Genomic DNA, 26,014 nt, shown 5'->3' with positions numbered 1-26,014 from the left:
CATCTGTAGAGAGTGGTGAGAAGTTTCATATGTATAGTAATTCTGTCCTAAGGGGTAGATGGTGAGCTTACCTACAGGTTATTATTAGGATATATTTAATTTGTCCCTGGGAAAAGGGGAAAAATAATGCTTCCCACATATCTCCCAGATGTTGTAGAGGTTGATTAAAAAAGTTGACAGTAGGAGTCTAGAAATTCTCCCCTCTTGCATTACCTTCCAAGAGGAAACTGCTGAACGATAATGTTTTCCCCTAATGCTGAATCATTTGTTTCTGATGCAATTTTTCTCATGCGGGAAACAACAAACGTGTATAAAAGAAAGATATTCATGTTATACCCAAAGACAATAGGACTCTCTTCATATCTTTCCCTTTTGAGTTATCCCTGTTAGGGAAAGAGACAAATTTATGAAATGAAACTAGTAGCCAAGTTACAGAGAAAAAGGGTTTTGGAACATTATGAGACAGCATTGCCAAATGGTACTGCTAGTTGTCTTTACCTGCATGTCCTAATAAAAACATGTTAACCCAATGGGCAATGTAGTCATACCAGTATGTCTACAGTTATCCATTACCATTTTGGATTTGGATATGTTTACCTTCTTGAATTAAAAAAAAAGAAAGTATTGTCTTTTCAGTCAACTCACTTCAGGCTGTCCACCAGTGTCAGGGAGCTCACTGTCATAGAGGTTAAGCATTTTTTCAGATATATAGATACATGTAATAGAATTTCAGAATAATGATATTTGGTTATTAACACCATATCATTAAGGCAGCTGTAAATCTGATGCCTGTTAACCAAAAATGTCCATTAGTTTAAAAGACAACTCTCATCCTGATGTTTTATACTTTATGACATTGTTATTTTTACTATTCTGTGTTGTTTGGATGACATATATAAGTGTAATGTTCCCTGCAGGTGTGGCAACGTACAACCAAGTTTTTGGAATATGATGCAGACCAACATGAACTTGAGGTTGAGATGGGTTTCATCGACCCTTCTAACCCCCCTGTTCCTGGTTGCAACCTTTAGTGAGTTATTCATTCTGCAAAAGTTGAAGATACAGTATTTGATTGATATCCTTGTGTATGTTATTAGGATATTCTTCAATTTGTACAGAAGTATTAAATCAATGGTGTTTAAAGATTATAAGTATCCTGATACCATACTCAGTGGTTTTGCAAAGGAGTTTATGGTTGAATGAAAATGAAAATTCTTGGTATTATACATCACTCTCACTTTGATACTGTAAATCAAATGTGATAAAAAGTGAAAGATATTATTCCATGTTAGTAGGAACAATTCTTATGATTGGAGAGAGTCATAGAGGAGAAATGAACAGTGTGGTAGCATGAAAGTGTAAATACAGCCATAAACGAAGAAGAATGATACAAACCATCTGAATGTAAAATACATAGAGACTTTAGAGATCAAGAGAGACTATAAAATTAATGTAAATGAAGATTAAGAGACACTAAGATTAAGTAGGAAAAAGTGGATTTGTTGCTACAAGTTAGGTGAGTGATATTATCTATAGATGAAAGAAATTTATCACATTTCCTTAGGAATGAATTATGGTGTTGTAAGCTTCCACACTGTTGTCTCCAGGCTCAAATAGTCATATGGAATATGCAGTATGGTGTTTGGTAATTTCCAGTGAGCTACCCTGCAGTGAATGCAGAGATATGATAAAGAATGGAGGTATATAGGTTAGGGAAGTGTAATTAGTCAGTAGATGAATTGATTTAACTCAGTACAATATGGACAGAATTAATTAAAGGCTTAGTGAGTGGTGTAAGTCTGTTATATAACTTACGGGTAGATTATGTCTCACAATGGTTTCATGTATTTATAGGTAATGAAGTGTGAAATGAATATTCTGGTGTGAGAGAATGCTCAAGGGGAATAGAAACTGGAATGGTATAATATTCTCATGATAGGTTTAGGACAGTCTTCACCCTTTCACTGCTCTGATCCATGAAGGAGGATTCTTCATGGAAATAGAAACTGGAATGCTGTAATATTCGTAGGTATAGGGCAGTCTTCACTCTTTCATTGCTCTGCTCCATGTATGAGGATTCTTCAGGGAAATAGAAACTGGAATCCAATTGTATTCTTAGGTATAAGGCATTCTTCACTCTTTCATTGCTCTGGTTTACTTTTCAGGATCCTTCAATAAGCTGCTTTCATTCTCTTAAGAGGAGAATTCTGATTTGGTACATATATACATAAAGAATGGTTACAAAAATTGCAACAAAGATATAATCAAAATATCCTTGAATGTGATAAGTAGCAGTTAGGCTGAGTGACAATGGAGGGAATCACAGGGGATTGCCGCTCCGGGACTTGGACCTGAGCTCTTCTTCTGTCAAATTCCACTTAATCCTGTTTTAGATATGTGATGAAAGCCTCATCCACCCTTTGTCATTGTTACATGAAACACTACTTGCATTTTGTTACATTTATGTGGAATTTCTTTTAGGAATTTTTAAAAGTTAAAAAAGAGATAGAGAGAACTCCTTAGAACATTGATAGGTCCCCATTTTCTAAAGGGGGGAGAATAGCAAGATTGTTTTTCAGCTCTCATTGCCCCTGAGAGCAATAGAGGCAAGTTGAACTGACATTTAATATGCAAGGATAGAGTGCAGTAAAGCACTGTTTGTGTAAGACATTAATGTGAATGATATAGCCTTGTTTAGTGAGTGTGGAACTCAAAGATTTTGGTTTAGCCATCTTGTATGTTAATAGGAGACCAGTTACAGATAGATGCTGGTAGGTTGATAGATAATATTTCCCCTCTTTTCTTTCCTGGAACTTTATTAGCACCATGAATTAAGCTGTTTGTTTTCTTCCTCTGTAGTTACATGCAGTGGCGGACTCGGCGATTTGTTGAGCACTTCATAGTGCGAATACTGACTGCCCTTCTGATTGTGGTGGATATGATCCTCCTGTTTGTGGACCTCTTCAATGCCCCCACTACTAATGATCCAATTGAGTACTGCTCCCTTGCCTTCTCCACATACTTTATGATTGAAGTTATGTTGAGGATATTTGGCCTAGGGTGAGTTAATATGTTGTGGTATTTGGAACAGTATAACTGTGCTTATTTCACAGTATTTTCATTAAGCATATGTGATATTTGGAACAGTATAACTGTGCTTATTTCACAATATTTTTATTAAGCATATGTTGCAGTTGTTATTTTTGAAGGTTCACTTGAAATTCTGAATGTCTGCTAAGTTTTTATGGTTACTCTTGGTTTTATAGCCACGATGAGAAATTTATGTTTTATAGGGATCTTAGAAATTTGATATCTAATTTTTTTTTCATTATACTTGGTCGCTGTCTCCCGCTTTAGTGAGGTAGCACAAGGGAACAGACGAAAGAATGGCTCAACCCACCCACATACACATGCATATACACAAACACCCACATGCACACACACACACCTACACATTTCAATGCATACATACATATACACACACAGACACACACATAAACACACATGTACACAGTCACACTCACTACCCTCACCCATATATATGTATGTATATAAGGTATAAGTTTGTTGAGTATTTCTGGGAAATTATATGGAAGGGTATTGATTGAGAGGGTGAAGGCATGTATAGAGCATCAGACTGGGGACGAGCAGTGTGGTTTTAGAAGTGGTAGAGGATGCGTGGATCAGGTGTTTGCTTTGAAGAATGTATGTGAGAAATACTTAGAAAAGCAAATGGATTTGTATGTAGCATTTATGGATCTGGAGAAGGCATATGATAGAGTTGATAGAGATGCTCTGTGGAAGGTATTAAGAATATATGGTTTGGGAGGCAAGATTTTAAAAGCAGTGAAAAGTTTTTATCGAGGATGTAAGGCATGTGTACGTGTAGGAAGAGAGAAAAGTGATTGGTTCTCAGTGAATGTTGGTTTGCGGCATGGGTGCGTGATGTCTCCATGGTTGTTTGATTTGTTTATGGATGGGGTTGTTAGGGAGGTTGAGTACATGAATTTTGGAAAGAGGGGCAGTCTGTTGGGGATGAGAAAGCTTGGGAAGTGAGTCAGTTGTTGTTCACTGATGATACAGCGCTGGTGGCTGATTCGGGTGAGAAAGTGCAGAAGCTGGCGAATGAGTTTGGTGAAGTGTGTGAAAAGAAAGCTGAGAGTAAATGTGAATAAGAGCAAGGTTATTAGGTACAGTAGGGTTGAGGGACAAGTCAATTGGGAGGAAAGTTTGAATGGAGAAAAAGTGGATGAAGTGAAGTGTTTTAGATATCTGGGAGTGGCTTTGGCAGCGGATGGAACCATGAAAGCGGAAGTGAATCATAGGGTGGGGGAGGGGGACTGACTCACTTCCCAAGCTCTCTCATCCACAACAGACTGCATACTTGCCCCTCTTTCCAAACCTCTTGCATTCACCTCCCTAACAACCCCATCCATAAACAAATTAACCATGGAGACATCACGCACCCCTGCCACAAACCAACATTCACTGAGAACCAATCACTTTCCTCTCTTTCTACTCATACTCGTGCCTTACATCCTGGATAAAAACTTTTCACTGCTTCTAACAACTTACCTCCCACACCATATATTCTTAATACCTCCGACAGAGCATCTCTAACAACTCTATTATGTCCCTTCTCCAGATCCATAAATGCTACATACAAATCCATTTGCTTTTTTAAGTATTTCTCACATACATTCTTCAAAGCAAACACCTGATCCACACATCCTCTACCACTTCTGAAACCACACTGCTCCTCCCCAATCTGATGCTCTATACATGCCTTCACCCTCTCAATCAATACCCTCCCATATAATTTTCCAGGAATACTCAACAAACTTATACCTTTGTAATTTGAGCACTCTTATCCCCTTTGCCTTTGTACAATGGCACTATGCAAGCATTCTGCCAATCCTCAGGCACCTCACCATGAGTCATACATACATTAAATAACCTTACCAACCAGTCAACAATACAGTCACCCCTTTTTTAATAAATTCCACTGCAATACCATCCAAATCTGCTGCCTTGCCGGCTTTTGTCTTCCGCAAAGCTTTTACTACCTCTTCTCTGTTTACCAAATCATTTTCCTTAACCCTCTCACTTTGCACACCACCTCGACCAAAACACCCTATATCTGCCACTCTATCATCAACCACATTCAACAAACCTTCAAAATACTCACTCCATCTCCTTCTCACATCACCACTACTTGTTATCACCTCCCCATTAGCCCCCTTCACTGAAGTTCCCATTTGCTCCCTTGTCTTACGCACTTTATTTACCTCCTTCCAGAACATCTTTTCATTCTCCCTAAAATTTAATGATACTCTCTCACCCCAATTATTATTATTATTGTTATTAGAATCTTTATTGTTATTATTATTATTATTATTATTATTATTATTATTATTATTATTTTTTTATTTTTTTTTTTCCGCTGTCTCCCGTGTTTGCGAGGTAGCGCAAGGAAACAGACGAAAGAAATGGCCCAACCCACCTCCATACACATGTATATACATACGTCCACACACGCAAAATATACATACCTACACAGCTTTCCATGGTTTACCCCAGTCGCTTCACATGCCCTGATTCAACCCACTGACAGCACGTCAACCCCGGTATACCACACCGATCCAATTCACTCTATTCCTTGCCCTCCTTTCACCCTCCTGCATGTTCAGGCCCCGATCACACAAAATCTTTTTCACTCCATCTTTCCACCTCCAATTTGGTCTCCCACTTCTCCTCGTTCCCTCCACCTCCGACACATATATCCTCTTGGTCAATCTTTCCTCACTCATTCTCTCCATGTGCCCAAACCATTTCAAAACACCCTCTTCTGCTCTCTCAACCACGCTCTTTTTATTTCCACACATCTCTCTTACCCTTACGTTACTTACTCGATCAAACCACCTCACACCACACCAGATGTCCTCAGACATCTCATTTCCAGCACATCCATCCTCCTGCGCACAACTCTATCCATAGCCCACGCCTCGCAACCATACAACATTGTTGGAACGACTATTCCTTCAAACATACCCATTTTTGCTTTCCGAGATAATGTTCTCGACTTCCACACATTCTTCAAGGCTCCCAGAATTTTCGCCCCCTCCCCCACCCTATGATCCACTTCCGCTTCCATGGTTCCATCCGCTGCCAGATCCACTCCCAGATATCTAAAACACTTTACTTCCTCCAGTTTTTCTCCATTCAAACATACCTCCCAATTGACTTGACCCTCAACCCTACTGTACCTAATAACCTCGCTCTTATTCACATTTACTCTTAACTTTCTTCTTTCACACACTTTACCAAAGTCAGTCACCAGCTTCTGCAGTTTCTCACATGAATCAGCCAACAGCGCTGTATCATCAGCGAACAACAACTGACTCACTTCCCAAGCTCTCTCATCCCCAACAGACTTCATACTTGCCCCTCTTTCCAAAACTCTTGCATTCACCTCCCTAACAACCCCATCCATTAACAAATTAAACAACCATGGAGACATCACACACCCCTGCTGCAAACCTACATTCACTGAGAACCAATCACTTTCCTCTCTTCCTACACGTACACATGCCTTACATCCTTGATAAAAACTTTTCACTGCTTCTAACAACTTGCCTCCCACACCATATATTCTTAATACCTTCCACAGAGCATCTCTATCAACTCTATCGTATGCCTTCTTCAGATCAATAAATGCTACATACAAATCCATTTATTATTATTATTATTATTATTATTATTATTTTTTTTTTTTTTTTTTTTTTTGCTTTGTCGCTGTCTCCCGCGTTTGCGAGGTAGCGCAAGGAAACAGACGAAAGAAATGGCCCAACCCACTCCCATACACATGTATATACATACGTCCACACACGCAAATATACATACCTACACAGCTTTCCATGGTTTACCCCAGACGATTCACATGCCCTGATTCAATCCACTGACAGCACGTCAACCCCGGTATACCACATCGCTCCAATTCACTCTATTCCTTGCCCTCCTTTCACCCTCCTGCATGTTCAGGCCCCGATCACACAAAATCTTTTTCACTCCATCTTTCCACCTCCAATTTGGTCTCCCTCTTCTCCTCGTTCCCTCCACCTCTGACACATATATCCTCTTGGTCAATCTTTCCTCACTCATTCTCTCCATGTGCCCAAAACATTTCAAAACACCCTCTTCTGCTCTCTCAACCACGCTCTTTTTATTTTCACACATCTCTCTTACCCTTACGTTACTTACTCGATCAAACCACCTCACACCACACATTGTCCTCAAACATCTCATTTCCAGCACATCCATCCTCCTGCACACCACTCTATCCATAGCCCACGCCTCGCAACCATACAACATTGTTGGAACCACTATTCCTTCAAACATACCCATTTTTGCTTTCCGAGATAATGTTCTCGACTTCCACACATTCTTCAAGGCTCCCAGAATTTTCGCGCCCTCCCCCATCCTATGATCCACTTCCGCTTCCATGGTTCCATCCGCTGCCAGATCCACTCCCAGATATCTAAAACACTTTACTTCCTCCAGTTTTTCTCCATTCAAACTCAACTCCCAATTGACTTGACCCTCAACCCTACTGTACCTAATAACCTTGCTCTTATTCACATTTACTCTTAACTTTCTCCTTTCACACACTTTACCAAACTCAGTCACCAGCTTCTGCAGTTTCTCACATGAATCAGCCACCAGCGCTGTATCATCAGTGAACAACAACTAACTCACTTCCCAAGCTCTCTCATCCCCAACAGACTTCATACTTGCCCCTCTTTCCAAAACTCTTGCATTCACCTCCCTAACAACCCCATCCATAAACAAATTAAACAACCATGGAGACATCACACACCCCTGCCGCAAACCTACATTCACTGAGAACCAATCACTTTCCTCTCTTCCTACACGTACACATGCCTTACATCCTCGATAAAAACTTTTCACTGCTTCTAACAACTTGCCTCCCACACCATATATTCTTAATACCTTCCACAGAGCATCTCTATCAACTCTATCATATGCCTTCTCCAGATCCATAAATGCTACGTACAAATCCATTTGCTTTTCTAAGTATTTCTCACATACATTCTTCAAAGCAAACTCCTGATCCACACATCCTCTACCACTTCTGAAACCACACTGCTCTTCCCCAATCTGATGCTCTGTACATGCCTTCACCCTCTCAATCAATACCCTCCCATATAATTTACCAGGAATACTCAACAAACTTATACCTCTGTAATTTGAGCACTCACTCTTATCCCCTTTGCCTTTGTACAATGGCACTATGCAAGCATTCCGCCAATCCTCAGGCACCTCACCATGAGTCATACATACATTAAATAACCTTACCAACCAGTCAACAATACAGTTGAATACTGTGAAGGGCGCAAATGGGGAGGTGATAACAAGTAGTGGTGATGTGAGAAGGAGATGGAGTGAGTATTTTGAAGGTTTGTTGAATGTGTTTGATGATAGAGTGGCAGATATAGGGTGTTTTGGTCGAGGTGGTGTGCAAAGTGAGAGGGTTAAGGAAAATGATTTGGTAAACAGAGAAGAGGTAGTAAAAGCTTTGCGGAAGATGAAAGCCGGCAAGGCAGCAAGTTTGGATGGTATTGCAGTGGAATTTATTATTTATATTTATTTTATTATACTTTGTCGCTGTCTCCCGCGTTTGCGAGGTAGCGCAAGGAAACAGACGAAAGAAATGGCCCAACCCCCCCCCATACACATGTATATACATACGTCCACACACGCAAATATACATACCTACACAGCTTTCCATGGTTTACCCCAGACGCTTCACATGCCCTGCTTCAATCCACTGACAGCACGTCAACCCCGGTATACCACATCGCTCCAATTCACTCTATTCCTTGCCCTCCTTTCACCCTCCTGCATGTTCAGGCCCCGATCACACAAAATCTTTTTCACTCCATCTTTCCACCTCCAATTTGGTCTCCCTCTTCTCCTTGTTCCCTCCACCTCCGACACATATATCCTCTTGGTCAATCTTTCCTCACTCATCCTCTCCATGTGCCCAAACCACTTCAAAACTCCCTCTTCTGCTCTCTCAACCACGCTCTTTTTATTTCCACACATCTCTCTTACCCTTACGTTACTCACTCGATCAAACCACCTCACACCACACATTGTCCTCAAACATCTCATTTCCAGCACATCCATCCTCCTGCGCACAACTCTATCCATAGCCCACGCCTCGCAACCATACAACATTGTTGAAACCACTATTCCTTCAAACATACCCATTTTTGCTTTTCGAGATAATGTTCTCGACTTCCACACATTCTTCAAGGCCCCCAGGATTTTCGCCCCCTCCCCCACCCTATGATCCACTTCCGCTTCCATGGTTCCATCCACTGCCAGATCCACTCCCAGATATCTAAAACACTTCACTTCCTCCAGTTTTTCTCCATTCAAACTCACCTCCTAATTGACTTGACCCTCAACCCTACTGTACCTAATAACCTTGCTCTTATTCACATTTACTCTTAACTTTCTTCTTCCACACACTTTTCCAAACTCAGTCACCAGCTTCTGCAGTTTCTCACATGAATCAGCCACCAGCGCTGTATCATCAGCGAACAACAACTGACTCACTTCCCAAGCTCTCTCATCCCCAACAGACTTCATACTTGCCCCTCTTTCCAAAATTCTTGCATTTACCTCCCTAACAACCCCATCCATAAACAAATTGAACAACCATGGGGACATACACCCCTGACGTAGACCGACATTCACTGGGAACCAATCACTCTCTTCTCTCCCTACTCATACACATGCCTTACATCCTTGATAAAAACTTTTCACTGCTTCTAGCAGCTCACCTCCCACACCATATACTCTTAAGACCTTCCACAAAGCATCTCTATCAACGCTATCATATGCTTTCTTCAGATCCATAAATGCTACGTGCAAATCCATCTGTTTTTCTAAGGATTTCTCACACACATTCTTCAAAGCATTCACCTGATTCACACATCCTCTACCACTTCTGAAACCGCACAGTTCCTCCCCAATCTGATGCTGTGTACTTTCCCTCACCCTCTCAATCAGTACCCTTCCATACAAGATCCCAGTAATACTCAACAAACTTAAGCCTCTGTAATTTGAACGGTCATCTTTATCCCCTTTGCCTTCGTACAATAGCTTTGTGCATGCATTCCGCCAATCCTCAGGCACTTCACCATGATCCATACATAAATTGAATATCCGTATCAACCAATAAACAACACAGTTACCCCCTTTCTTGATAAATTCTACATCAATGCCATCCAATCCTGCCAGCTTGCTGGATTTTATCTTCCACAAAGCTTTCACTACCTTTACTCTCTTAACCAAACCACTCTCCCTGACCCTATCACTTCACACACCACCCTGACCAAATCACCCTACATCTGCCAATCTATCATCAGACACGTTCAACAAACCTTCAAAATACTCACTCCATCTTCTCACTTCATCACTACCAGTTATCACTTCCCCCTTGCCCCCTTCACTGATGTTCCCATTTGTTCACTTGTCTTATGCACATTATTTACCTCCTTCCAAAACATCTTTTTATTCTCCCTAAAGTTTAATGTTACCCTCTCATTGCAACTCTCATTTGCCTTCTTTTTCAACCCTTGCACCTTCCTCTTGACCTCCTGCTGCTTTCGCACTCCTTCCCTGTAAGTATTGGCTTAATGCCTCTCTTTTTTCTTTCACTAGCAACTTCACTTCTTCATCCCACCACTCACTACCCTTTCTAATCTTCCTACCTCCCACCTTTCTCATGCTGCATACATCTTTTGCACATGCCATTGCTGCTCCCGTAAATACATCCTATTCCACACCCACTCATCCCATGTCATTGGCTCTCACCTTTTGCTAATTTACTCTCAATCTCTCCTGGTACCTTGGTACTTCCTCTTACAAGTCTCCTTTACAGGCTCACTTACTCTCACCACTCTCTTCTCCCTGACATTTTCTCTTCTTTTCGAAAACCTCTATAAATCTTCACCTTTGCCTCCACAAGATAGTGATCAGACATCCCACTGGCTGCCCCTCTCAGCACATTAACATCCAAAAGTCTCTTTTCTACATGCCTGTCAATTAACATGTAATCTAATAATGCCCTTTGCCAATCTCTCATACTCACATAAGTATACTTATGTATATTTCTTTTAAACCAGGTATTTCCAATCTCCAGTCTTTTTTCAACACACAAATTCACATGCTCTTCACCATTTCCATTCACAACCCTGAATATTCTATGTACGCCAGTTATACTCTCAACTGCCTTATTACTCACCTTTGCATTTAAATCACTCAATACTAATACCTGGTCTCGTGCACCAAAGCTGCTGACTTACTCACTCAGCTGCTCCCAAAACACTTGCCTCCCATTATCTTTTTCTCATGACCAGGTGCATAAGCACCAATAATTTCTCATCTCTCTCCATCCACTTTCAGTTTTACCCATATCAGTCTAGAATTTACTTTCTTACACTCTATCACACACTCCCACAACTTCTTCAGGAGTAGTGCTACACCTTCTTTATCTCTTGTCCTCTCACCAACCCCTGACTTTCCCAAACCATTCTTTCCATTTACTCTTGAGCTTCGTTTCACTCAGAGCCAAATCATCCAAGTTTCTTTCCTAAGCATACTATCTATATATGCAGCAAGAAAGTATTACCAGTGCTTGAATTAATGCACTTTGATGTATTTTTCCATAGTATGTAGTATAATAGAATTTGTTATGGTACATTTATCAAAGGATGTGCTGGCTCATAAGTTAAGAATTATTTTTGTAATGCAAAAGGTCATCATATGTGTCATAAAACACACAGGCACGCACACTATTGTAGACAGCATACATAAGTTTAAGAGGTTGTGTGACAGTAGAGAGGGTTTAAGAGATGGGGCCCCATGAATGTAAAAGTCCCTTTCTGTACAGTACAAATAGGTAATATAGGTAATTACACTGTAGATTTGAACTGTGGAAGAAGTATGAAGAACCCAGAAGAAAATGTTAGGATATTGAATGGTCAAGTACATCATTACACAGCACATGAAATACAGTCTTAGCTGATACTTAGTATATCCCTTGCAGCTTGGTTGTAGCTCTGCGATTAGTCCGATTGGTAAGAATAACAAGAATTCTATGGGAACGACAGCACCTGCAAACTGGTGCTCGTCAGTTTGTCTCCCAGAACAAAAGGCGCTATCAACAAAATGGTTTTGACCTTGACCTTACTTATGTCACACCAAGAGTCATTGCCATGTCCTTCCCGTCCACTGGCAAAATGTCCATGTATAGAAATGATATTAAGGTAAGAAATATGAAATTTATTTTATTAAAATCTTCATTTTATTTTCACTCTTGATTTTTTGCCAGTGAGGTTACGGATACAAAATTGTGCTAAATATTTGATCCTCTGATTATGTCTTAAGACCATAAGATATTCGCTAGGGAATATCAGGTTGTTATCCTTTCCAGCCCTTATAGAGTTGGTGAGGAAGCTCTTCTTTGGTAACCCTTTTTGGTTGATTCTTGAATTACTGGAGCTTTTGCTTGCATAATAGGGTTTGCTATTAGCCCATCAACAACTCCCACCAGGCTCATGTCACCTTCCCATAAGTTTTCAGATATCCAGGGTCTCCCACATTTTTTTGGGAATGTGTTATATACATGTTTCTTCATTGTCTACAGTCAGCTGGCATGTTGTAAGATTAGTATCCCATTGTGGTGGTGCATATAACTTCTTGCACAAAATTTTTTATGTATACAATATATGTATACCTACACATAGGTATTTCTGAGAGTTTGGGATAGTGTGCAAAAGGAGTTGAGGTAAATTTAGATAGAAGCATGGTTATTAGGTCTAGCAGTTGAAAGAGACAGGCTAGTTGGAGTGTGAATGTGAATGGAGAGAATCAAGAAGAAAAGAAGTGTTTTAGATACCTGGGAGTGGACATGGTAGCTTTGTCCAGTGGTTGAATTTTACCTTTGATCTTAATTAATTTCTAAACACTGATGGTATATATCTTTCTTGTTTTTCTTCTTATTTGTTCATTGAGTCTCTTCATAAGAGTCATGTCATGTCAAAGTAGACACTGGGTACCTTTTTCCATCCTATTGCTGGAGGATTCTGAATCTTTCAGGGGTTTTCATTCTTCTTAATCTGAAAGTAATTTAGCTGCAGTTTGTTGTGCAGGGATACAGAAATCCTATCCTATCAAAATAAAGGAACTTTTTTTTTATATTTCTTCTTCCTAGATGTTCTGAGGCATGGGTGTGAAATTTTTTTTCCAGAACTGTAATGTAGCTGTCCAGTTCCTGATGAGAAAAGGCTTTTGCATATCTCTGTCTCTTTAAGAGTTAATAGGAAAGAAAAAAAACTCATTGCATGACCTTTTCCGAGGAACTTTTTTGCCAGACTTCTCCTCTGAAAGAAGCTTTCAGGATCAGGGCAGATGTTCTCTTGGGTTCAGATCCAATGACAATGGATGCTCCTCCCATGGATTGGAATTACTGGGACCATGGCATCTTTTTGGGTCAAGTTCTACTCTGATATGTTTTTCAAGGTTTAGTGGTATTAGTGATCTCCATTTGTCTCAATCAACCCAGTTTCCCAAATCTTCTTAGCTTTGCTACATACCTCAACTGATCCCTCTGGTTCTTCTAGATCACCAACAGTTATATTGTAGGACCCATACCTTCATATCTTGGGTTTGGGAAATTATACATGTTTCTTTTTTCAGTTGCTTCTACAGTCATAGGTTTGGGAAACAGTGGATAATGTTTCTCATAGCATTTACTTGCCTATTCTTAGACATTACCAACTGGTCAGGAAAACCTTCCTAAAAGATTTCAAGGTGGTGAAAGTTATGGGGTTCTTTTCTCACTTTTTTTTAATGATATATTGTATGCCTGGCTAGTACTGCATATGGCATGGGAAAGTATAGATAGCAAAAACTTGCTTTATAGCATTGATAATGTACAGTTCTCCAAAGAGTTTTATGAGGACAAATATGTAATGAAAATTATGAAGGAATGGTTAAGAGAGTGCTATTGGCAGAGACAAGCCCATCATAGAAATGGTAAAGGCCTTAATAATGGGGGACATTAACTAAAAAGAACTTAATTGGGAATACTTTTAAATTCTTTTGTTTCCAATACAGTGTTCCAGATTTTAGCAACTTTCACAGCTGGGAACTTGCATGGGTACCAGTGCTCAATGAAGTAGTGTCTGTGTTTACAGAATTCACTAATCTGTTGTCCAGGCTTTGCCTAGATCGCTGGGTGTTGCCATAGTCCATTGTTTGCTCTGTTTTGAGTTGGTGAGCATAGAACAATGCATGTGGCAAGATCTGCCTACCTCCACGGTCAACCCAACTGTTCATCTTACCCTTTAGGGTAAACCATGTAAAGTTTTGTGGGGCCTGGATGTGGAAAGGGAGCTGTAGTTTCAGTGCATTATACATGACAGCTAGAGACTGAGTGGGAACGAATGTGGCCCTTTTTGTCTTTTCCTAGTGCTACCTCGCGGGGGGATGCTATTTCATATGTGGTGGGTTGGCGATGGGAATGGATGAAGGCAGCAAGTATGAATATGTACATGTGTGTATATATGTATATGTCTGTGTATGTATATGTATGTATACATTGAAATGCATAGGTATGTATATGTGCTTTTGTGGGTGTTTATTTATATACATGTGTATGTGGGTAGGTTGGGCCATTCTTTCGTCTGTTTCCTTGTGCTACCTTGCTGACGCAGGAGACAGCAATTAAGTATAATAGACAGATAGATAGCATTAGTGAGATGGTTTTAATTTGGGTATTTAGTTGCTCATGCCATTTCATTGAGGCTGTTGTTTGCATGTTTCATATGCTACATTGCTTAGGTAGAAGTAATTAAGCATAAGAAAAAATAATACTCCTAATGTGATGTTATGGTGATGAGTAGGGTACTAAATCAAGCCCATATATTCATGTAGTTTGTTTCCTGTGAGATTAAAGTAATTTCTAGGCCTGTTTTCATTTTGTTCCATCTTCACTTTGCATTTGCTTGGGCTGAACTTCATCAGTCATCCAACCAACTCATAAGTTTATCTAAGTCAGTTTGTAAGCTGATACAGTGTCATTTCCTACTTCTCTCCTCCACAGATATATTCTAATCCCAGCCCCTTTGAGAAGTCATTGAATCTACATTTATTAAGGATAACAGCAGTCTTAAGACAAAGTCTTGTGGTGTACTGCTGGTTGCCCTTGCCCATTTAGGAAGGTTATCTCTGACATGCATCCCCTTTTTCCCTTTTGTCTTTATATTATATTTATCCATTGTCTTTCCTTATTTCTTTCAAACTATTCGCCATTTCTCGCATTAGCGAGGTAGCATTAAGAACAGAGGTCTGATCCTTTGAGGAATTATCCTCATCTGGCCCCCTTCTCTGTTCCTTCTTTTGGAAAATTAAAAAAACAAGAGGAGAGGATTTCCAGCCCCTCCCCTTTTAGTCGCCTTCTACAACACTCAGGGAATACTTGGGAAGTGTTCTTTCTCCCCTATCCCAGGGATATTATCCATTTTATATTATATTTATCCATTATATATTATATTTATCCATTTGTCTGTCTGTTTTAATAGGTATGCATGTTTCTGCAGGGCTTTGTCTTGATGCCTATGTTATACCTTATGTATGTAAATGACTTGGCAGAAGGACTGAAATCATATTTGAATATGTTTGTGGAAGTGGTGATGACCAGAATTGTCTCAGTTTACAGAGAGATTTAGACATGCTGCAGGGTTGGCCAGATATGTGAGTGATGAAGGTCAGCTTCTCCAAATTTAATGTAATGAAGATGGGACATAATGACAGAAGGCCTAGATATGATGATATTCTTTACAGAAACAAGCTACATGAATGTATGTGTAAAAGGATTATAGAGGTTGATATAGACACAGACCCAATTTCAGAACATTACATCAGGGAATTTGTTACAGAAGTAAATTGTCTGTTGGAAATATTTAACCTACTTTTATCAACATGGATAAGGATACATATAGTATGAAAAATATTTTTTAGTAGTCTAGTAATCCCATTAGAAAAACATATATTTAATAGAAATTATCAAATAGAAGGCCATAGAGATGATACCTGAAAAAAGAGAGCTGAGATAAAGGGAAAGTTTAACAGCACTAAATATATCCACAATGTAAATGAGAAGAAGGAATGGAGACAGATTCTAGTTTTCAAGTTTCTACTTGAAATTGACAGTGACAGTTTGGTAAATTTGATAAAGGAAGAGCAACAAGAGGTCAAATGAAGAAACTTTGGGAGAGAAAAGTTGAAAAAACGTAAAGAAGTGCTTCTGCAGTTATAAAGTTGCTGAAGAATGGTATTAACAAGGTAGTGAGGCTGTGGATACAAAGTCAGTATAAAGAAATTTAATAGTCTTTGATTAGAGAGATTTTTTGTGACCATAGAACTCTCTTCCTGTACTTTACATATAGGTTATTACAAAGTACCCTTTGTACATGTCAGAAGAATCTAAGACCTTGGATTATAATTTTACCATATTTTAACTATTTCATTCAATGATGTAACGTGGAATTAATCATTTGCAGATATGAGTTGTCATTGTGGTAAGCTGTCTCACAAAAATGGGCATTATTCTTTCTAGATTTGATAATGATAAAAATTCACATTGCAGGAGGTTGCCCGATTTATGGACACTAAGCATCCGGGCCATTATCGACTCTACAACCTGTGCTCAGAACGGCATTATGATGTAACGCTCTTCCATGGAAGGGTTGAACGCTTCCTGATTGATGACCACAATGTTCCTCCACTGGTGTAAGTTCTTTATTGTTTGTTTTTTATTTACCTTTCTAACATTGATATGTTAAAAGTTGTTCATTTTTTTTAGTACACTTTAAGACTTTTATGTTTGTTTGTGCTCAGCATGCTCCCATTGCAGCCACTGTCACACATCTTTTAAGAAATGTTACTTCATCTTAATTTGATTTTTACCATTTCATCATTATCCTTCAGCTCTTCAACTAATAGTTCTTAGACATTCAGTTCTGAACTGTTGTTCTTCAACAGTTCAACTTTATTCTCAGTGCTTTCCTATATATATATTTCTGTTATTGAGGCATGTAGAACATAAGTGCTTGATAACGTTGTAAGTCAGATGATGAGAATAGCTCCTATCCAGCTTCTTCATATATCTTCATACCATCTATCTTAGATTTTTCTTAACCACATTCATGTCCACATACTCTTTTTCACACTTTTGTCTTTACCTGTATACCTTAATGTCTTCAGTCTGGCATTCCAAATTTCGGTAACTCTCATTCTCTAGAACTTGCAGGGGTGTTGGTGCTTAATGAAGTAGTGCTCATATTTTAGGAAATCACCACTTTGCTGTCCAAATGCTCCTTATTCATCTTTGCATTTCACCATCAAAATTGGCATCTTGGCACTGGTATTGGCATGAGGTACAGTAATGCTGTCTGCATTGAAGAATGCTTTGCAAAATCTGTGGCCTGGGACCATGTATGATGTGAATGAAGGCATTAAGATTTCAGAGAGTTTGATAATTCTGATGAAAAATCTGGAGTAGTGGAATTGTTTAAGGGATGCCAAGGGGATGGATGCTATTGAAGAGGTTACCAAGAACTTATATAAAGATGACATCATTGATTGGATGCACAGTGACACTGGAGTGTCAGTAGAGTGCTGGAGGACAGATGGAGAAATTGTGTCTCTGGTGATGAAGCCCACTCAAGAGGACAGTGGTGAGAGTGATAATGACATTGAAGTTGTGTACACATGAAAGGATTAGCATAGATGAAAGGATAAAATTCCAGTAAATCAGATTGTTACGTTCTTGGATTAAAAGAATTTCATCACATAACAAAAGCTAGGAAGTGTTTACAAAAAATTCAGGAAAAGTTTATTTAAAAAACCTAATTACTTAAAGCAAGTGACATGTTGAGAACTGTTGAGGAAGGTATCAAAGTCTTGTGCATGCCCAGGTACAGCAACTCCAACCCATACACCATGCTTAATGCTTCTTGAGAAATACCTGCCTTCTGCCTCTGCTGAGGCATTAACCTTATTGCAGCAAGATGACACTCATGTTTACTCACCCTCGACATCAACTGAGCCAGATGCCAGCTCCAGCGCTTCAACCTTTATGGCATTACCCATTTTGGGCTGGAATAAGGAGGAATTTCTGGAAGTACCTTAAATACCTACACTTTGTGTTGTTTAAACTTATTTAAACTTACATATTGGGAAAGTAAAACTTGATCATCTTTCAATTTTGATACCCATAATTCAACAAAATCTGTAATTCAGCAACTGATTAGTCCCAAGATTGCCAGATTTCAGATGTTAGAATGTTCTATGTATGAATTGATTTGACATGATGAGAGTATTTCTTTTTAATATTCTTTCAAGCTGCAAATGTATTCAACAGTTTTCCACTTACTGAATATTTTTTTGAAATATTTTAAACAAAATTCATGGAAATCTTATTTTGTTCCAGTTAAGTTGGAAATTTAAGTTTCAGATTTGAAGGAATATGAGAATCATAGTTTGATGGCATATGGAAGGCAGCAGTGGAGGATTATGGCACGCCTACCTTTAGAAAAAAATATATATCAATTAATACAATTTTTAGAACATTGTATAATGAAATCCTAGATAAATTAATGATACAATAATGATAAAAGAGTCCATTTTCAGATTTTCCTTTTTAATCTCTAAAGGAAATTCATGAGTCACATTTTGCTTTTTTCATCTTAGATCAGAATTGACTTTGCTATACTCATGTAGAAACATTGCCAAGAATTTTAAAGATTTGCCTAATTTTCTGCTAGATAATCAACTAAAAGAAGAGTTTGAAGAAGTACATAAATTAGATAGAAACATAAGGTAGAGGTAGGAGGAAGGGACATCAGGTAGACACATTAGATAAACGCAATTGACACTCACAGTTTCATCACTAAGCTTATTCCATTCTTCTGTTGCTCTGATACTATAGAATTACATATTTTCATGTGAACAACATGTGGAGTTTTGTGCTGAAAAAGGACTGGCTGTTGGAGATATGTGGTTTAGAAAAAGGGACATTAATAAGAGTTCATTGATGAGTGGGTTAATGGTGAGTGGGCATTATTGGTGTATATATGTAATAATTGATAAGCATACTAAAGAGAAACTCTTGGATGTATTTGTGTTGTGAGGGGCAGCTGTTGAGATATCTGAATGTTTGGTGATGGAGTTGAGGGTGAAAATTTGTAGGGGCTGAAAGGAAGAGAGGAAATATGGGTGGAAAGAGGGTGATGAAAGCAATTGAGCTTAGAAGAGAGGTTCGTGTGAGGGGAGACAAGGAGAGATTGGGTTAAGGATGGCAAAAGGTGATAGTAAACAATACTAGGAGAGTGGGCAAGGCATGGGAGGAATGTCTTGATGTGAGTGGAAGTGTGTGGCATACAGGTGGGATGGGGGTTTGTGAGAAAAGATAATGAGTGTTGGGGTGAAGAAGCTAAGTTTTTAGTGAAAAAAAATAGAAAAGTGTAGGAGTGTTACCTGTAGGAAAGAGGATGACTGATTGAGAAATGTTTGAGAGGAAATATCATGGGGCTAAAAGAAGGGAGTAGGGCTGAAAAATAGGGCAAATAAAAGCTGGGGTGAGAGAATATCCACAACCTGTAGGAAGGGTGAGAAAATATTTTGGATGGAGGCAAATAGTGTGAGGAAAACAAGAGAACAAATGGGAGCATTGGTGTAGGGAGCAGATGGAGTGGTAATGGGCAAAGAAAAGTGAGAAGAGGAAACTGATTGAATGTTTTGAAGGACTGTTGAAGGTGTTTGACAAAGGTAGGCAGATGTGGGGTGTTATTGGAATTTTACAAAGTCAGAGAATCATGGCATGTGGTTTAGTGAAAAGAAAAGACGTGGTGAAAGCTTAGCATGAAATAGATTGTGACAAAACTGCTGGGGTAGCTGGGATTTCAGTTGAATTATCCAAGTAGTAGGTTGTTTGTGTTGGTGATTGTATATTGCCATTGAATGAAGGCAAGGAGGACAGAAGGTATTGTTCAGATTACATTGGGATAAGTTTGTTGAGTATAATTAGGGAGTAGTACGGGAGAGTGTTGAGTAAAAGGGTGGTGGCATGCACAGAGCATCAGATTGTCGGAGAAAAAATATGGTTTTGAAGAATCTGTGTGGGAAGTAATTGGAGAAAGAGTGCAATTTGCTTGGAATTTATGGATTTGGAGAAAGTGTATGATGGGGTTGACAGAGATGCTTTGTGGAAGGTGTTACAAATATATGTTGCAGGAGGAAAGCTGTTAGAAGCATTGTGGAGCTTTTATCAAGAGAGTAATGTGTGTGTGCAAGTAGGAAGAGAAGAGAATAAGTGGTAGCAGGTGAAGGTGGGTTTGCAGCAGGGATGTGTGATGTCACACTGCCTATTCAGTCTGTCTTTGGATGGGATGATGATGGAGGTGAACATGAGGATCTTTCAGAGAGGGGCAGGTCTGCACTCTGTAGGGGGTTGGGATGCCTGGGAGGTGAGTCAGTTGCTGTTTGCTGACTACATGGCTCTGATGGCAGACTTGAGTGAGAAACTGCAGAAGCTGGTGTCTGAGTATGGGAGAGTGTGTGAAAGGTGAAAGATGAGAGTTGATGTGAATGAAAATAAGATTAAGTTTAGTAGAGGAGAGGTACAAGTTGGTTGGAATGTGAGTTTGTATGGAGACAACATGATGAAAATGGAATGTTTCAGATACCTAGGACTTAACAAGGTAATGTATGGAATTATGGTAGCTGGATTAAACAACAGGGTGGGTGCGGAGCTAAGGTTGGGTTTGCATTGAGTGGAAAGAAAGGTCACTACAGTTAAGGCAAAGATGTGTATGTTTGATGGTATAGCAGTCTCAGTGGTGTTGTATTGCTGCAGGCTGTAAATGAAAAGAATATAGAAGAGGGTGGATGTATTGGAAGTGAAATGCCTGAGAGAAGTATGTGTTGTGAGAAGGGTTAATTGAGTAAGGAACTTTAGGTTAAGAGCGAGGTTTGGTAGTAAGAGTATGGTTGAGAGAGATGAAGAGAATGTGCTGAAATGATGTATACATATGCACAGAATGGTTAAGGAGTAGCTGACAAAGGTATACATTTCAGAAGTGGAAAGAACAAGAAGGGGTAGACCAATAGGACGAGATGGATATCTGATATTTTCATCTTCCATGTTATGATGTGGGAAGGTAAAATGTAATAATAATGGTGTATGAATCTATCTGATGTATCTTTTTTTTTATTGTGACTGACATGGCACAGGTATGAATGCCACAATAATGGCCCTCAGGGGTGTAAGAAAAATGTGTGGAAAAGAATGAAAATATTACTTAGAGTTTTTCATGTGTTTGGAGACCTGACTCTTGTAGGTAGAAATGCTATAGGACGGAGGAGAGATGAAAGAAGGAAATGAATTCCATATCTTACTGTTTGAGGAAAGGAGGAAGTATCATGATGGTTGATCCTTTTGTGTTTTTCTGAATGTATTTGTTTGTATGTATGTCTGAATTCCCATATAAAGTTTGCTGTAATGAATTTTATCAACTTTGATGAAAACAGGCAAGCATACTTTTTTGTTAATTTATATGAAAATAAAGTCAACGAATTTATATTCGATTTTGTGCTACATGTATATCCTGAACTATACTTTCTGTTCACTGGCTTTTCTAGGTTCTGTTGCAAGTTTACTATGCTTGGTAGGTATACTAATTTAATCGATCCTCATCTTAGGCTTAAAGTTGGAGTTAAATCAGCAGTATGTAAGTATGTTCGTGAGTACACATTGAACTTCACTTTCCAATCTGTAGCTTTGCAAAATTGCTTTAGAATTTAACATGACTAGGTGAGACTGCTCACTACACTACAGATTTAGAGATAGCTGCAACTCCTGTGTCTACATTTAGATCAATATGCATGTTCTGAACTGTACTTTCCAGTTATTGATTTTGCAGGTTAGGTTTTAATCAGACGATTATTTTATTGATCCACGAGTCAAGTTTATAGATAAAATGAACTCATGGATGTGTATTTAGTCCCATTAAAGTTTTATATCAGTAGATTTATTTGATCAAATTGGATTTTGATTAGATTTGCTATCATTATTTACTAGACTGTTTCAAAGCTGAAACTTGGCTCATGCTTGAAGGTAAAGTTGAATTATTTATTTGTACACATCCCAAATATCAGATGCTGATTCCTTCCTCTTCCGAATTATGTTGGATTTGGATTAAATTATGAGTAAGGGGTCACTCATTTCATGATCATTCAGTCAGGTGTGATGATGAATTGTGCATTTACATATATGCCCATATGTGTTGTTAACTTGAAATGGCTAGTATATAGTTGACCTTCATCATGTATGTTTTTGATAGAATTTGTTGAAATTAATGATATTGTCAACCTATACCTCAGGCTCAAAGGTAAAATCAGATTTTATTTTTGTGTTTAACCCAAGATGTATATTGTATCATAAATTTTGGTGGTCCTGGGCTGTGCTGCAAGTAATAACATCAATGTGAAGTCATTTTTGATGAGGCTGTATAATCATCAAAAGAAAAAAAGGAGTACAGCCTTGTCAAGGGCCCTTCTACTCCAAAAAGCCTACCTTACCCCCCCCCCCCTCCCCTGTAGAGTGAATCCTTAAAGCCGTAGGAGCCTCATAGAAAGGGTCCTAGGGTTTTTCACAAATAATGATATATGATGTGCATTCTTACATAAATGTTCTTTATTTCCTGCATGAGCGAGGTAGTGTCAGAAACAAATAACATAGCCATAGAAGAAAAACACTTGCTTGGCTCTTTCCACTGTTACTTATTTTAAAAGTAATACGGAATGGGAGAATAATCAGCTCCCCACTCATTCTGCTCCTTGTTGCCTTCTACAACATGCAGGAGATATTTGGGCTGTATTCTTTCTCCCCTTTTTTGCATGGATAGATAATAATGATAGAGGATAAGTGAGATAGAATACTGCCCCATATCTCCTGCATGTAGAGGGCAACTAAGATGGAGGGAAGTGTGGGTCAGCAAATTCTTCCTCACTGTATCACTTATCAAATGAAGGAAAAGAGGAAGATGCTAAGCAAGGATTTTATTTCTTTCAGACGCATTCATCTGTTCCCAATACTTGGTGGGGAAAATAGCTACTTGTATGAAAGAAAAGAAAGAAAATGATAGTAATAATACTGCTGCTGCTTCTACTATTGCCACTACTGCTATTGATAATGATAATGATAATGAAATAATCATAATAATGAAAATGATGATTTTTTCATACTTGATCGGTTTTCCGTGTGAGTGAGGTAACACTAGGAACAGATGAAGAAAGGCCACTTCCACTTACATCCATTCTCTAGCTGTCATATGTAATGCACCAAAACCCCAGCTCCCTACTGGAGTTAGGCCCCACAGACCTTTCCATGGTTCAATCCATTGATAGCACATTGACCCCTGTATACCAGAGTGTTCCAATTTACTTCAGTCATAATACTGATAATAATGATAATGATGATTATAATAATGATAATGATAATGATTTTTCTTTTCATACATGCTTGCCTTTTCCTGCTTGGGTGAGGTAGTCTCAAGAACAGATGACAGAGCTGAGCCTCAGAGAAAAAATTCCTCACTTGGCTCCTTGCTCTGTTCTTTCTTTTGGAAAGTAACACAGGACGGAGGATTTCCAAGTATCTGCTCCTGCCCCTCTTAATCGTCTTCTACGACATGCATGGAATATGTGGGCAGTATTCTTTTTTCCCTATCCCCTGGGATTATTATTATTGTTATTATTATTATTATTATTATTATTTATTTATTCTTTTTTTATTATACTTTGTCGCTGTCTCCCGCGTTTGCGAGGTAGCGCAAGGAAACAGACGAAAGAAATGGCCCAACCCACCCCCATACACATGTATATACATACGTCCACACACGCAAATATACATACCTACACAGCTTTCCATGGTTTACCCCAGTCGCTTCACATGCCCTGATTCAATCCACAGACAGCACGTCAACCCCGGTATACCACATCGATCCAATGCACTCTATTCCTTGCCCGCCTTTCACCCTACTGCATGTTCAGACCCTGATCACACAAAATCTTTTTCACTCCATCTTTCCACCTCCAATTTGGTCTCCCACTTCTCCTCGTTCCCTCCACCTCTGACACATATATCCTCTTGGTCAATCTTTCCTCACTCATTCTCTCCATGTGCCCAAACCATTTCAAAACACCCTCTTCTGCTCTCTCAACCACGCTCTTTTTATTTCCACACATCTCTCTTACCCTTACGTTACTTACTCAATCAAACCACCTCACACCACACATTGTCCTCAAACATCTCATTTCCAGCACATCCATCCTCCTGCGCACAACTCTATCCATAGCCCACGGCTCGCAACCATACAACATTGTTGGAACGACTATTCCTTCAGACATACCCATTTTTGCTTTCCGAGATAATGTTCTCGACTTCCACACATTCTTCAAGGCTCCCAGGATTTTTGCCCCCTCCCCCACCCTATGATCCACTTCCGCTTCCATGGTTCCATCCGCTGCCAGATCCACTCCCAGATATCTAAAACACTTTACTTCCTCCAGTTTTTCTCCATTCAAACTTACCTCCCAATTGACTTGACCCTCAACCCTACTGTACCTAATAACCTTGCTCTTATTCACATTTACTCTTAACTGTCTTCTTTCACACACTTTACCAAACTCAGTCACCAGCTTCTGCAGTTTCTTACATGAATCAGCCACCAGCGCTGTATCATCAGCGAACAACAACTGACTCACTTCCCAAGCTCTCTCATCCCCAACAGACTTCATACTTGCCCCTCTTTCCAAAACTCTTGCATTCACCTCCCTAACAACCCCATCCATAAACAAATCAAACAACCATGGAGACATCACACACCCCTGCTGCAAACCTACATTCACTGAGAACCAATCACTTTCCTCTCTTCCTACACGTACACATGCCTTACATCCTCGATAAAAACTTTTCACTGCTTCTAACAACTTGCCTCCCACACCATATATTCTTAATACCTTCCAGAGAGCATCTCTATCAACTCTATCATATGCCTTCTCCAGATCCATAAATGCTACATACAAATCCATTTGCTTTTCTAAGTATTTCTCACATACATTCTTCAAAGCAAACACCTGATCCACACATCCTCTACCACTTCTGAAACCACACTGCTCTTCCCCAATCTGATGCTCTGTACATGCCTTCACCCTCTCAATCAATACCCTCCCATATAATTTACCAGGAATACTCAACAAACTTATACCTCTGTTATTTGAGCACTCACTCTTATCCCCTTTGCGTTTGTACAATGGCACTATGCAAGCATTCCGCCAATCCTCAGGCACCTCACCATGAGTCATACATACATTAAATAACCTTACCAACCAGTCAGTAATACAGTCACCCCCTTTTTTAATAAATTCCACTGCAATACCATCCAAACCTGCTGCCTTGCCGGCTTTCATCTTCCGCAAAGCTTTTACTACCTCTTCTCTGTTTACCAAATCATTTTCCCTAACCCTCTCACTTTGCACACCACCTCGACCAAAACACCCTATATCTGCCACTCTATCATCAAACACATTCAACAAACCTTCAAAATACTCACTCCATCTCCTTCTCACATGACCACTACTTGTTATCACCTCCCCATTTGCGCCCTTCACTGAAGTTCCCATTTGCTCCCTTGTCTTACGCACTTTATTTACCTCCTTCCAGAACATCTTTTTATTCTCCCTAAAAGTTAATGATACTCTCTCACCCCAACTCTCATTTAACCTCTTTTTCACCTCTTGCACCTTTCTCTTGACCTCCTGTCTCTTTCTTTTATACATCTCCCACTCAATT

At 39.3% G+C, this 26,014-nt stretch overlaps 1 protein-coding gene across 1 annotated transcript in view; it reads left to right on the top strand.

The window, feature by feature from the left end:
- The window catches only part of LOC139755150 (phosphatidylinositol 3,4,5-trisphosphate 3-phosphatase TPTE2-like), a 150,198-nt gene that overhangs the window by 89,666 nt on the left and 34,518 nt on the right, over window positions 1-26,014 (top strand). The window contains exons 5-11 of the mRNA XM_071673302.1: window positions 918-1,030; window positions 2,860-3,060; window positions 8,511-8,536; window positions 9,309-9,321; window positions 10,557-10,626; window positions 12,129-12,362; window positions 16,748-16,890. Coding sequence (XP_071529403.1) covers window positions 918-1,030; window positions 2,860-3,060; window positions 8,511-8,536; window positions 9,309-9,321; window positions 10,557-10,626; window positions 12,129-12,362; window positions 16,748-16,890 — 800 coding nt within the window. The remainder of the gene's footprint in view (window positions 1-917; window positions 1,031-2,859; window positions 3,061-8,510; window positions 8,537-9,308; window positions 9,322-10,556; window positions 10,627-12,128; window positions 12,363-16,747; window positions 16,891-26,014) is intronic.

The sequence above is a fragment of the Panulirus ornatus genome, chromosome 18, assembly GCF_036320965.1.
Source record: "Panulirus ornatus isolate Po-2019 chromosome 18, ASM3632096v1, whole genome shotgun sequence".
Lineage (NCBI taxonomy): Eukaryota > Metazoa > Arthropoda > Malacostraca > Decapoda > Palinuridae > Panulirus > Panulirus ornatus.
This window is presented reverse-complemented; position numbering and strand designations above follow the sequence as displayed.